Source organism: Entelurus aequoreus, linkage group LG18 (genome assembly GCF_033978785.1).
Source record: "Entelurus aequoreus isolate RoL-2023_Sb linkage group LG18, RoL_Eaeq_v1.1, whole genome shotgun sequence".
Classification (NCBI taxonomy): domain Eukaryota; kingdom Metazoa; phylum Chordata; class Actinopteri; order Syngnathiformes; family Syngnathidae; genus Entelurus; species Entelurus aequoreus.
The window spans coordinates 15454738-15469335 of NC_084748.1; the positions used below are offsets into that span (position 1 = coordinate 15454738).

At 40.1% G+C, this 14598-nt stretch overlaps 1 protein-coding gene across 3 annotated transcripts in view; it reads left to right on the forward strand.

Moving 5' to 3' along the window:
• The first annotated feature begins 672 nt into the window (after window positions 1–672).
• Window positions 673–14598, forward strand: part of LOC133633850 (general transcription factor 3C polypeptide 1-like) — a 40366-nt gene continuing 26440 nt past the window's right edge. For 2 of the 3 annotated variants that reach the window (XM_062026594.1, XM_062026596.1), the window contains exons 1-10: window positions 674–799; window positions 868–1162; window positions 3070–3258; window positions 3336–3518; window positions 3580–3723; window positions 6361–6457; window positions 6522–6645; window positions 8769–8945; window positions 9012–9127; window positions 9920–9972. In XM_062026594.1, coding sequence (XP_061882578.1) covers window positions 942–1162; window positions 3070–3258; window positions 3336–3518; window positions 3580–3723; window positions 6361–6457; window positions 6522–6645; window positions 8769–8945; window positions 9012–9127; window positions 9920–9972 — 1304 coding nt within the window. In that variant the 5' untranslated portion in view covers window positions 674–799; window positions 868–941. Of the gene's footprint in view, window positions 800–867; window positions 1163–3069; window positions 3259–3335; window positions 3519–3579; window positions 3724–6360; window positions 6458–6521; window positions 6646–8768; window positions 8946–9011; window positions 9128–9919; window positions 9973–14598 lie in introns of all 3 variants that reach the window. The other variant, XM_062026595.1, reaches the window with a different exon arrangement.

Below are 14598 nucleotides of genomic sequence, written 5' to 3' on the forward strand. Positions count from 1 at the left end.
TTATTAATTGTATAAAAGTGCAAAATATTGCTCATTTGTTGTGGTCTTTCTTGAACTATTTGGAAAAAAAGATAGGTTTTTATTTATATTTATAAAGGATTTTTGAATTGTTGCTATTTTTAGAATATTAAAAAAAAATCTCACGTACCCCTTGGCGTACCTTTAAGTACCCCCCCAGGGGTTCGCATACCCCCATTTGAGAACCACTGCGTTAGACTACTAGTTACCGCCGAAAATAACTTTGTAACGCGTTAGTCCCGACGCTGGTCGTGAGTTCAAACCCTGGCCGAGTCATACCAAAGACTATAAAAAAATATTTTTCTTTCCTTCAAAAACTTCAGGTTAATTTTTATACTTGGCAAACTCATCCGGCGGGCTGGATAAAACCTGTTGGCGGGCCTGATCCGGCCCTCGGGCTGTACGTTTGACACCCCTGTATAAAAGTGAAAGTGTATAACAAAACACCTAGCTAAATTTTTTTTTAAAAATATGTACAAAAGCCGCTCAATGTAGAAAAAAAGTAATATATAATATTGAGTTTTATAGAACTTTATATGATTACTCGTACAACTTAAATATATATAGAGTAATAAATTAATAATGGATACAATCGATCAGGAATACCGGTATGTAAATAAATGTCGCAGTACAGACTTCCTACCTATAGGTGGCAGTAACAGTAACAGCAAAACAACCACAGAAGAAGAACACAAGCCGCGCGTTGACTGCCATCTTGTGGAGGTAGTATGCCAAAGAGGACGTGAGGAACGGCATGAGCTTTGTTGACTCACCAAATAATGTAGGTAAACTGGTAAATACGCTTTCCTAAAAGTGTAATTTTTAAAATAAATCACATTTTTCACTAAGCGGTCAACTTTACACGAACGTCCGCGCAGCGTAGCGGCTAAGCTAACAAGCTAGCTGGCGAGCTGACACCAGCCATGGACCCGCTGAGTATGGCGGAGGACGAAGTGGCTCTGGAGGGTCTGGACGGAATTACCATCCCCACTTTGTGGATACGACTCCAAGACCGGACGCCGAAGTTCCCCCTGAAGCTGGACGACAGCACGAAGGAGTTCATCTGGAAGTCGCTGGTCGACAACGGCGACCTGACGTTCTACCTGCTGCCCGCCGAGAGGGAGGATGTTGTGCTTTACGACAGGTACGTGCGTCATGCTAATGGCCACTAATACTTTAAAGTGACACCACATTAATAATTATGTAACTTATTTTTATGGGCTTGCCTCTTTGTGATGTTAAGTTCCTGTTATAAGCTGTTATACAGTATATGCCTTGAGCTCTTATTTTGAAGGCGCTAAGAGCGGAAGTGGTGACCCTCGGTTACATTACAATGTAACCAAAGAGTTTATATATGTCGCCTATACTGTATAACACTACAAAATAACAAACACGGAGGCTCCAGTTCTACACGAGGACCACTTTATTTCATTTATTTTCAAAAACCTCCGCTCCACTACAACGTGTCACCACTTCCGCTCTTAGCGCCTTCAAAATAAGAGCTAAAGGCATATACTGTATAACAGTTTATAGCAGGAACTTAACATCACAAAGAGGCACGCCCATAAAAATAGGTTACAATATTAATAAAACACATGGGATTTACGCAAGGAATGATTATACTTGAGATAGAAGGCCCAAACTATCACAAAACCGTCAACGAAGCAGCCATAATAGCATGACAACAATCCCGAATCTTCTATTTAATAGAATATAGCCATGTTTACACTAAGGTACATGATTTTACACTGGAGATGGGATCTATGGCTCTTTGAAGGGAGTCGGATCTTGAGTAGAGTTGTCCGATAATGGCTTTTTTGCCGATATTCCGATATTGTCCAACTCTTAATTACAGATTCCGATATCAACCGATACCGATATATACAGTCGTGGAATTAACACATTATTATGCCTAATTTTGTTGTGATGCCCCGCTGGATGCATTAAACAATGTAACAAGGTTTTCCAAAATAAATCAACTCAAGTTATGGAAAAAAATGCCAACATGGCACTGCCATATTTATTATTGAAGTCACAAAGGGCATTATTTTTTTAAACGTGTCTCAAAACAGCAGCTTGGAATTTGGGACATGCTCTCCCTGAGAGAGCATGAGGAGGTTGAGGTGGGCAGGTTGGGGAGGGGGGGGGGGTTGCGGGCGGGTAACGGGGGTGTATATTGTAGCTTCCCGGAAGAGTTAGTGCTGCAAGGGGTTCTGGGTATTTGTTCTGTTGTGTTACGGTGCGGATGTTCTCCCGAAATGGGTTTGTCATTCTTGTTTGGTGTGGGTTCACTGTGTGGCGCATATTTGTAACAGTGTTAAAGTTGTTTATACGGGCACCCTCAGTGTGACCTGTATTGCTTTGCATTCACTTGTTTGTGTGACAAGCCGTAGATATTATGTGATTGGTCCGGCATGCAAAGGCAGTGCCTTTAAGGTTTATTGGCGCTCTGAACTTCTCCCTACGTCCGTGTACACAGCTGCGTTTTAAAATCATAAATTTTACATTTTGAAACCGATACCGATAATTTCCGATATTACATTTTAAAGAATTTATCGGCATCCCTAATCTTGAGCCGTTCCTTTTAACCCTTGTGTAATGTTCATATTGTTGTTAGTACTCAGCCAGCGTTTGTGGGTCTGATGGACCCGTTGCATTTTGTGGCTTTTAATGCCTCATAATCAAACACTTTTATGTTAAAGTACTGAACAGATGTTTACCTTATCCCAATAAACATCTGTTCAGTATTTTAACATAAAAGTGTTTGAAATGTGAGGCATTAAAAGCCACAAAATGCAACGGGTCCATCAGACCCACAAATGCTGGCTGAGTAACAACAATATGAACGTTGCACAGAAAATTTATCTGCCAGTTTCTGCATCCCACAGGGATTCGTCTTTTGTGTTTCTGCACCTGCGGTTCCCACACAAGGTTGCAACATTAAAATCAAGGGACGGGTCGCTTTAAAATGACATTTGTGGACCAATAGTATGTTTAGGTGTGCAAGTGCGGGATTTGCAACTAAACCTGAGTGTTGTTTCATGTTTTCAGGTTCAAACACGCCCTTGAAAGTGGGTCCATAGGAGACAGGAAGGACGTGTACCCGGTGCACATCCTCCAGGAGAACAAGGACGGGATCCAGGGCTCCTGCGCCCTGTTCCACCAGAGGAAAGACGTCACCTCGCGTGTCCGCTCCCAGTCGCTCGCCCCGCTCGTCAGCGTGGACGAGGCGTTCAAAAAGTCAGCCTTTTGACTCATTGTCAACTTGAAATCATGGCATAACAAATCTACCGATAAACTCCCGTCTCCTCCCGCAGACACGGCAGGAAGCTCGTCATCGTGGCCTCCCAGACGCTTCGGTTCCGGGCGCTGATCGGCAGCGAGAGCGACCCGGATATCAAACTGGTGGACTACTCCTACTGCATGCTGGAGCGAGTTGGCCGGGCGCGCTGGCAGGGGGAGCTCCAGAACGAATTAGTCCAAACCTATCAATTCTACAAGTATGTGCAATCATGTCCAATGTCAAATGGTGTCCTCGGCGAACAACACTGTGTCTCGCAGGGTGGACGCCCGCAAGTTGCACTACATGAGGAAGTCTCTGGTCCAACACGGGCTGATCTCCACGCAGGCTTTTACCCAACGCATGGCGTCAGGACAGCAGAAGTATTCCATTCATCTCCTGCTCAAACGCTTCCACGTCATCAGGTGTGCTAGTGTACCCATCCAATGCCAAGTGTTGGCAGCATCCACAGTATTCTTCACATTTTCAACATTGTTGAATGATACAGTTGAATCCAAATTATAATAAGAGGACGGTGTAACCAGGGTTTCCCGCAGCGCTTTGTTGTTAAGGCGGCCGCCTTAAAAACAAAGAGCCACCGCCTAAACTAACGTCTTAACAAGCAGTACGTCTCTCTGCTGCGCTGCTGTCCCCCAGCATTGTCACACCCACAGAACCATCTGATTGGTTACACGCAGAGCGGTAACAGCCAATCAGCAGTGCGTATTCAGAGCGCATAAAGTCAGTGCTCACGGCACATGTAGAGAGGAGAGACGGGGTGAGCAGAAAGGTGTTTAGCAGGTAAGGCAGCAGACTCTCCCCAAATGATAATAAACACCTCCCAGTCAACTACTAGTAACACCACTATGAGCCGTTGACGTTGTAGAAACATAAGCGGCAGCTCGGCTCGCTCGCAGCCCTTGAGGTGAAGGCTAATTAGCTTTTAGTGTAACGTTAGCTCACTGTGCGGTGTGTGTGCGTGCGTGTGTTACGGACAGCAAAGCCCTGTCTGAGAGAAAGACAAGCATTATTGACCTACAGTTAACAGCTAAGTTATTTCACTTGACCTTTTTCTGTGTTAAAGCAGCAAAAAAGGACATTATTTTGTCTTTATTGTGACTTAGTAAGTCATTATTTGGACTTAGTAAGTCATAATAATGACATACTTAGTATCTCAGGTAACTAGGACTCGTATATTGCCATTCAGCGATGAGGTGGAGACGTGATGGTGACAGGCCGAGTTACCCAACCCCTCCCCCGTCCGCCCGCCTGTCATCCCCCCTCCCCCTGGAGAGACACCACCTTAACTAACACATTTTCTGGGGGAAACAATATTAATTTTTCATCTTTTTATTTATCTCCTTCATTGATGTGAATTTTTGATCAATAGACAATTAAACTTTAGCAACTAAACACATATTTACACACCTATGCTTGAGAAGGAACAGGATGAAGAAAATCTTATATTTCCTGCCCCCTTCAACATAATAAGTAGTCTTACTTAATGGATAGCCCAGATTCACAAGCATATGCTATCAATTAAATATCTAAATGATTTCCTATGATTGAATTTGTAAACAATAACAACTAAAGATTTTTAATAATAAAAAAAAATTAAATAATTTACTTTGTATCGCTACTATGGCTGTGAATCTTTGGGCACCACATGATTCAATTCGATTCTTGGGGTTATTGATTCGATAGAGAATACTTTTTTAATAACATTGGGTGCCAGTTCTATGATTAACTACATTCCTCCATAAAATAGATAAACAGCTCTGATCAATTTCTATATTACTTAAAAGAAAATTGGTTTTGATTGACAAAATAAAACCCAAACATTTAATAAAGTCAAATCAGATAAGGTAACAAGATCAATATCCAACACTTGTCTTTTCTAAAGTAAGTCTGTACAGCAAATGTGATCATCTACATCAACAATATGATTTGCCTGAGTGGCTGGACAAGACATATTGAAAATAATAATAGTTATAATAAATTAAAAAATCAATTTTTGATTTTTTTTAATTGATTAAGAATCGTTACAAATAAGAATTGCAATTCATCTGAAAATCTTTTTTTTTTTTTTGACTCCCCAAATCGTTACTGTCTATTTGTATTAATCTACTTTGTTTACATTTAAGTCAATATTCTTAATTATTGATATTTGTATGGCCTATGGAAAATCAGGACCAGGGGAAATATATATTAAATGTATTTTTATTTCAAATATAACCTTCCTCTGATTATAATCCCCTCAGCTATCAAGGCAGAAAGGAAAGGAAATGTCCACACAAGCATGGAAAACACTCAACCAATGTAAACAAAATTGTAAAATCACGTTGAACATTTAACAATAAGATCTTAAAACGAAGGTGGAAAAATAAGAAATATGTAAGAAATGCTTAATAAAGTGTAAGAAAATTGTGCAAAGTGTGAAAATGTAAACATAGAGAAACTTAAGAAGAACTATTTTCTGCATGCTTAGTGCCAGGAAGTTACAGCTGTGCTCTAAAGAGTGAGCACGGCTACGGTGGTGTGGTATTAGCCGTCTTGGTGGGGACGAGCGCCTTGCATCATTTACAGACCACATTGGTCTGACTACGGTCCATTTTAAAAAAAAAATCCACAATAGTGCCATAGTGTCCAGGTGACTTTTCCTCTAGTATCCATATTTTTTTTTCGTTTTTACTTCCTCTTCTCACTCCATGCAAAGAATCAACCGCCAGACAACAAGATGGCACAACCAAATGTGATAGTTGTTACTGTTACCTGATTGGCTGTTAGCGTGTCATTCCCACTGATCAGTTATCACTTCCTGCGTTGCTCGGCTACCAGAGAGTGAGTGTTTTTGTTCACGCAACCAACCTTGCTTTGCAACTTCCGCTTTCTTCCAACGAACAGGAAAAAAAGAATCGACTTCATTTTTTATTGATATCAATTGTGTCTATCGCAATATATAATGATATCATTTTATTAGTCTTTCTGGATGTTGCGCTACTCGCGTGCTGCACACAACTGTCACCTCAAGAATGTCTGACTTGGCCATGTGCTCCTTGCAGGAGGTCCAAGAACGACTTACTGATGCAGCTCGTGTCGGAATTCCTGCAGAAGACACCCGGCCAACTGGCGGCCATGGTCACCGTTAGAGACCACCTGGTGCGTCTTTCCTTCTTGCTTAGCGGCCGTTGTTGTGTTATTGACGGATTTGCGTGTTCTGCAGAATGTCCCAGAAGACATGTGCAAGCGCGTGTTTCAATGCATGGAAAAAGCCAAGCTGGTGGATTATTGCAGCATGCCGCTGGAGGACTTGGTGGACGAGGGCGGGTCCTTAGTTAATAGAAGAGGTAAAGCAACATGATCCATTCATTTGACTCTTTTTCAAGATTTGTGCTAGGTAAACAATATCCATCCATCCATTTTCTACCGCTTGTCCCTTTTGGGGTCGCGGGGGGTGCTTGAGCCTATCTCAGCTGCATTTGGGCGGAAGGCGGGGTACACCCTGGACAAGTCGCCACCTCATCGCAGGGCCAACACAGATAGACAGACAACATTCACACTCACTCACTAGGGCAAATTCAAATATGGGTTTTAATGTTTGGCAACACAATGTAAGAAAATGTTAGATAAACACAATAAGATATAATCTTATATGATGAGATTTGACACACATGCAGTTTAAACGTGTTAAGTAAAACGTGCAATCTGGATGCAATCCAGATTCAGTTTGGCTACTTCCATTTGATATAAACTTAATCTAGCAGAGATGATTTTGTCAATGTTTTGCTCAAAAGTAATGTTTGCTCATAAGTATTTTTTTTTTTACTGTATCTCAATAAATACTCATGTAAAATTTTCTTTTTGAAATATTTTAGTCAGAAATGTTCACACAATTGAACAAAAAAATAAATAAAATTGATATTCAAAAAAATTGTACATTAAATCGTTCACACAAATAAAACAAACATTTACAAAAAAGATACAATACTGCTACTTTAAAAATTATAAACTAAAATGTTCACACAGAAACTAATAATTACAGAAAATGCAAATCAAATGCTGCTACGTTAACTTTTATCTGACAAAAATGTCTACAAATTAAACAAAAAAATATACAATAATGATAAATGAAAAATGGGTTATACTTGTATAGCGCTTTTCTACCTTCAAGGTACTCAAAGCGCTTTGACAGTATTTCCACATTTACCCATTCACACACACATTCACACACTGATGGCGGGAGCTGCCATGCAAGGCGCTAACCAGCAGCCATCAGAGGCAAAGGGTGAAGTGTCTTGCCCAAGGACACAACGGACGTGACTAGGAAGGTAGAAGGTGGGAATTGAACCCCAGTAACCAGCAACACTCCGATTGCTGGCACAGCCACTCTACCAACTTCGCCACGCCGTCCCGATAGTGATATTTTAAAAAATGTAGACAAAAATATTCACACAAATAAACAAAGTCAATTCTGTTATTCAAAAAATGTCGACAAAGGGTTCACACAAATTAAGAAAAATTAAATTATGTTATTAAAAAAATGTAGACAAAGGGTTCACACAAATAAACAAAATATATAATAATTAAAATACTGACAATTAAAAAAAATTGCCCAAAAATGTTCACACAAAGAAAACCAATAGTTACAAAAATATAAAAATTAAATACTTATGCATCAAAAACTGTAGACAAAAATACTAACAGATAAAAAATTGTAAGCAAATGTTCATTAGAAACTTAGCAAAATATAAAAATACAATTCCTATGCATCAATAACTGTAGACAAAATGTTCTTAAAAACAAAAAATATAAAAATTAGATATTAATACATCAAAAATTATAAACAAATGCTTATTAAAAAATAGTTTCCAAAATATAAAAATAAAAAACTAATTAATCAAAAAAAAGTTCATTCAAAACTGTTAATAAAATATAAAAACACAATTCTTATGCATCAATAACTGTCGACAAAATGTTAATAAAAACAAAAAATAATAATATATCAAATATAACTAATACATCAAAAATTCCAAACAAATGTTCATTAAAAAATGGTTACCAAAATATAAAAATCAAATACTAATAAACCAAAAACTGGAGACAAAATGTTTATTTAAAAAAAGTATAAAAATAAAGTACTAATACATCAAAAATGGTAAATAATGCTGTTACTTGAAACAATGTACACAAAAATATTAACACAAAGAAAAAAAATACTAATCTAAAAACTAAATACTGATATGTAAAAAATTGTTGTAGAAAATGTTCAAACAAGCAAAAATAAACCAAAATAGTTACCAAAATATGAAAATAGAATAAAAATGTGTTCACACAAACACTAATAATTACAAAAAACTGAAATACTGATACATCAAAATTCGAAAACAAAAACAATCACACAAACAAACATTTTTAATGAATTACAAAAGTAGATCCACAACCTATTTGTGAGCTGTTCCTACCTTGTCAGGCAAAAAAGTGATGGTGCGCTGCTTGAAACACCGCAAGGCATACACAGGAAAGCGTAGCATCGTAGGAGATGAGGACGACGGCGAAGAGGACGAAACCAACGGTTCTAAGAGGAGAGATTTCCCTCCGGTGGGCCGACTCATGGAGAAGGATTTAATGTCCCAGGCCTACAATCACAGTGCGTCTCGCCACCAAATCAATGCAGCTCTCGTCGGATTCTTGGTAACACATTTCTCTCCTGCAGTTTTGTCCAGTGGGGACAGTGGACTCGCTCAGTCCGCCCTCGGTTCACGGATGAACATTGGGAAGCTAGAATCTCGCAGTCTTTGGCGGAAGATGGAGCGGGACGACCACGTCAAGGTTAGATATGTGCCTTTTTTTTCAAGTTTTGAGTTTAAAAAGACAATCTCTCATCGATACACATTACGATTGGCTTACAGCAGTGTGGAAAGTGCAAACTTGATTAATAACAAGTACCATTTTTACATTGTTTTCCCGAGTAGTTTAAAACCATTTTGTACGAAAACTAACACAGTTCTTCATAAGAAGTCATGTAAATCCAAATAATCTGTTCCAGACACCTAAAACACATTTTATAGAGAAAATTATAGTTTTCAATGAAAAAATCATATAAATGAAGAACGAAATGTATAAATGAACAGTTGACATAATCTTTACCTTTTATTGAAGACTCTTGATGGCAGAGGGGGAGGAGAGCGCCACCTTCGTACTTTGCAGTTTCTTTCTCACCTGCTGGTAGTCGCAACCTTCCTTTGCCCCATGGTGGATTATTTTGTATTTATACTCAATAACCGACATAATTCAGTGGAATGATACACAAATAAATACAAATAATTAGTTTGTTGTGTGCAATATTTGGAGGTACAATAACCAAAGCAGTATGAAAACTGGGGTGAAAAAAACAACTGAAAATCTTGTGGAAAACCGCATCATTGAAAAAGTAGGACGTACGCAAACCGAGGTGGAATTGTTTTTGAAGAAATACAATGTGTGTAATTTCTCGTTTGCGAGAAATGAACAGCAAAGTTAAGGCAGCAAAGTAAGAATCAAGTTTTTTACTCAACATTATTGTATTTTTTGTTCATGTGTTTCCTTAGCCGTCAAATGTATCTCACCTGTTGCGCCTTGCAGGGCTTCATGGTAGACGAAGGCCGGCAGAGGACCACAAAGTTCATCAGCCTCAGGTGTGCATCCTTTTCTGGATTTCTGGTCGATCTTTCTAAAATTGACATTGGAATGTGTGGATCACGTATAGAAAATAAACTTCCATATGCTTTAGAGTAGTCTGTGTACAGCTTATACGGCAGTATAGATGAACATAAATCAGTACACAGCCATTATTGACATAATATGTGGCAGCACAAGTGCCTTTGAGTAGCAAGATACTGTAATTGTGGTCCTGTGTCGTGGTCTGTCGGGACGGCGGATTTGCGGTTGATCAGAGAGAAACATGAATTTCTACACGCACGGTGACATTGTGAAGCAGACACTGGTCACATGGGTGTTTTCCAGTATGATAAAGAGTCCAAGCACACTTCCAAGATAACATCTTGATGAGAAAGATGAAGGCGATGGAGTGGACAAGCATGTCTTGTCCACTCCTGAACACAATTAAACATTGGTGGGGAAGGTAAGGAAGAACACAAGCAAACAAACATCCACTGTCTCCAGTAGTGATGTTATTAGGAAGGAAGGAAACATCCACTGTCTCCAGTAGTGATGTTATTAGGAAGGAAGGAAACATCCACTGTCTCCAGTAGTGATGTTATCAGGAAGGAAGGAAACATCCACTGTCTCCAGTAGTGATGTTATTAGGAAGGAAGGAAACATCCACTATCTACAGTAGTGATGTTATTAGGAAGGAAGGAAACATCCACTGTCTCCAGTAGTGATGTTATCAGGAAGGAAGGAAACATCCACTGTCTCCAGTAGTGATGTTATTAGGAAGGAAGGAAACATCCACTATCTACAGTAGTGATGTTATTAGTAAGGAAGGACACATCCACTGTCTCCAGTAGTGATGTTATTAGGAAGGTAGGGAACATCCACTGTCTCCAGTAGTGACGTTATTAGGAAGGTAGGTAACATCCACTGTCTCCAGTAGTGATGTTATTAGGAAGGTAGGGAACATCCACTGTCTCCAGTAGTGATGTTATTAGGAAGGAAGGAAACATCCACTGTCTCCAGTAGTGATGTTATCAGGAAGGAAGGAAACATCCACTGTCTCCAGTAGTGATGTTATTAGGAAGGAAGGAAACATCCACTATCTACAGTAGTGATGTTATTAGGAAGGAAGGAAACATCCACTGTCTCCAGTAGTGATGTTATCAGGAAGGAAGGAAACATCCACTGTCTCCAGTAGTGATGTTATTAGGAAGGAAGGAAACATCCACTATCTACAGTAGTGATGTTATTAGTAAGGAAGGACACATCCACCAGCTCCAGAAGTTATGTTAATAGGAAGGAAGGAAACATCCACTTTCTCCAGTAGTGATGTTATTAGGAAGGTAGGGAACATCCACTGTCTCCAGTAGTGATGTTATTAGGAAGGTAGGGAACATCCACTGTCTCCAGTAGTGATGTTATTAGGAAGGTAGGGAACATCCACTGTCTCCAGTAGTGATGTTATTAGGAAGGAAGGAAACATCCATTATCTACAGTAGTGATGTTATTAGTAAGGAAGGACATATCCACCAGCTCCAGAAGTGATGTTATTATATCTACAGTAGTGATGATATTAGGAAGGAAGAAAACATCCACTATCTACAGTAGTGATGTTATTAGGAAGGAAGGAAGGAAGGACACATCCACCAGCTCCAGAAGTGATGTTATTAGGAAGGAAGGAAAAATGTACTATCTACAGTAATGATGTTACTAGGAAGGAAGGAAACATCCACTATCTACAGTAGTGATGTTATCAGGAAGGAAGGAAGGACACATTCACTATCTACAGTAGTGATGACATTAGGAAGGAAGGAAACATCCAATATCTACAGTAGTGATGATATTAGGAAGGAAGGAAACATCCACCAGCTCCAGTAGTGATGTTATTAGGAAGGAAGGAAACATCCACTAGCTCCAGTAGTGATGTTATTAAGAAGGAAGGAAACATCCACCAGCTCCAGTAGTGATGATGTTATGAAGGAAGGAAGGAAACATCCACTGTCTCCAGTAGTGATGTTATTAGGAAGGAAGGAGATATCAACCAGCTCCAGTAGTGATGATGTTATGAAGGAAGGAAACATCCACCAGCTCCAGTAGTGACGTTATTAGGAAGGAAGGAAGAAAACATCCACCAGCTGCAGTAGTTATCATAAAGGAAGGAAGGAAGGAAACACCCCACAGCTACAGTAGTGATGTTATTAGGAAGGAAGAAAACATCCACCAGCTCCAGTAGTGATGATATTATGAAGGAAGGAAGGAAACATCCACCAGCTGCAGTAGTGACATTATTAGGAAGGAATGAAGAAAACAACTACCAGCTGCAGTAGTTATCATAAAGGAAGAAAGGAAGGAAACACCCACTCGCTCCAGTAGTGATGTTATTAGGAAGGAAGGAGATATCAACCAGCTCCAGTAGTGGTGATGTTATGAAGGAAGGAAACATCCACCAGCTCCAGTAGTGACGTTATTAGGAAGGAAGGAAGAAAACATCCACCAGCTGCAGTAGTTATCATAAAGGAAGGAAGGAAGGAAACACCCCACAGCTACAGTAGTGATGTTATTAGGAAGGAAGAAAACATCCACCAGCTCCAGTAGTGATGATATTATGAAGGAAGGAAGGAAACATCCACCAGCTGCAGTAGTGACATTATTAGGAAGGAATGAAGAAAACAACTACCAGCTGCATTAGTTATCATAAAGGAAGGAAGGAAGGAAACACCCACTCGCTCCAGTAGTGATGTCATTATGAAGGAAAAAAGGAAACATCCCCCAGCTCTAGTAGTGATGTCATTATGAAGGAAGGAAGGAAACATACCCCAACTCTAGTAGTGATGTCATTATGAAGGAAAGAAGGAAATATCCCCCAGCTCTAGTACTGATGCCATTATGAAGGAAGGAAGGAAGGAAACATCCACCAGCTGCAGTAGTGTTGTCATCATGGAGGAAGGAAGGAAGGAAATATCCCCAAGCTCTACTAGTGATGTAATAATGAAAGAAGAATGGAAACATCCACCAGCTGCAGTAGTGTTGTCATCATGAAGGTAGGAAGGAAACATCCCGCAGCTCTAGTAGTGATGTAATTATAAAGTAAGATAGGAAACATCCACCAGCTGCAGTAGTGATGTCATTATGAAGAAAGGAAGAAACACCCACTAGCTGCAGTAGTGTTGTCATCATGAAGGAAGGTAAGAAACACCCACTAGCTCCAGCAGTGATGTTTTTAGAGAGAAATGGAGTAAAGAAGGAAACATCCACCAGATCCAGTAGTGATATCATCATGAAGGAAGAAAGGAAGGAAACATCCCCCAGCTCCAGTAGTGATGTCATTATGAAGGAAGGAAACATCCACCAGCTCCAGTAGTGATGTCATCATGATGAAAGGAAGGAAGGAAACATCCCCCAGCTCCAGTAGTGATGTCAATATAAAGGAAGGAAACATCCACCAGCTCCAGTAATGATGTCATAATGATGGAAGGAAGGAAACATCCACCAGCTCCAGTAGTGATGTCATTATTAAGGAAGGATGGAAGGAAGGAAACATCCACCAGCTCCAGTAGTGATGTCATTATTAAGGAAGGATGGAAGGAAGGAAACATCCACCAGCTCCAGTAGTGATGTCATCATGATGGAAGAAAGAAAGGAAACATCCCCCAGCTCCAGTAGTGATGTCATTATGAAGGAAGGATGGAAGGAAGGAAACATCCCCCAGCTCCAGTAGTGATGTCATTATGAAGGAAGCATGGAAGGAAGGAAACATCCCCCAGCTCCAGTAGTGATGTCATTATGAAAGAAGGATGGAAGGAATGAAACATCCACCAGCTCCAGTAGTGATGTCATCATGATGGAAGGAAGGAAGGAAACATCCCCCAGCTCCAGTAGTGATGTCATTATGAAGGAAGGATGGAAGGAAGGAAACATCCCCCAGCTCCAGTAGGGATATCATTATGAAGGAAGGATGGAAGGAAGGAAACATCCCCCAGCTCCAGTAGTGATGTCATTATGAAAGAAGGATGGAAGGAATGAAACATCCACCAGCTCCAGTAGTGATGTCATCATGATGGAAGGAAGGAAGGAAACATCCCCCAGCTCCAGTAGTGATGTCATTATGAAGGAAGGATGGAAGGAAGGAAACATCCCCCAGCTCCAGTAGGGATATCATTATGAAGGAAGGATGGAAGGAAGGAAACATCCACCAGCTCCAGTAGTGATGTCATTATGAAGGAAGAATGGAAGGAAGGAAACATCCACCAGCTCCAGTAGTGATGTCATCATGATGGAAGGAAGGAAGGAAACATCCCCCCGCTCCAGTAGTGATGTAATTATGAAGGAAGGATGGAAGGAAGAAAGGAAACTTCCACCAGCTCCAGTCGTGATGTCATCATGAAGGACGGCAGCATCTACCAGATCCAGTAGTGATGTCATCAGGAAGGAAGTAAAGGAGACATCCACAAGATCCAGCAGTGATGTCATCATGAAGGAAGGAAACATCCACCAGATCTAGTAGTGATGTTGTCATGTTCATGTGTACTGTGATATGTATTCACTTGTGTTGACAGATATTTACACATGAATGACTATTTCAGTGCATAATAAATGTACAGACTATGTGAAGTGTACCCAGATAATGGCAAATAGAAGAACTCTGG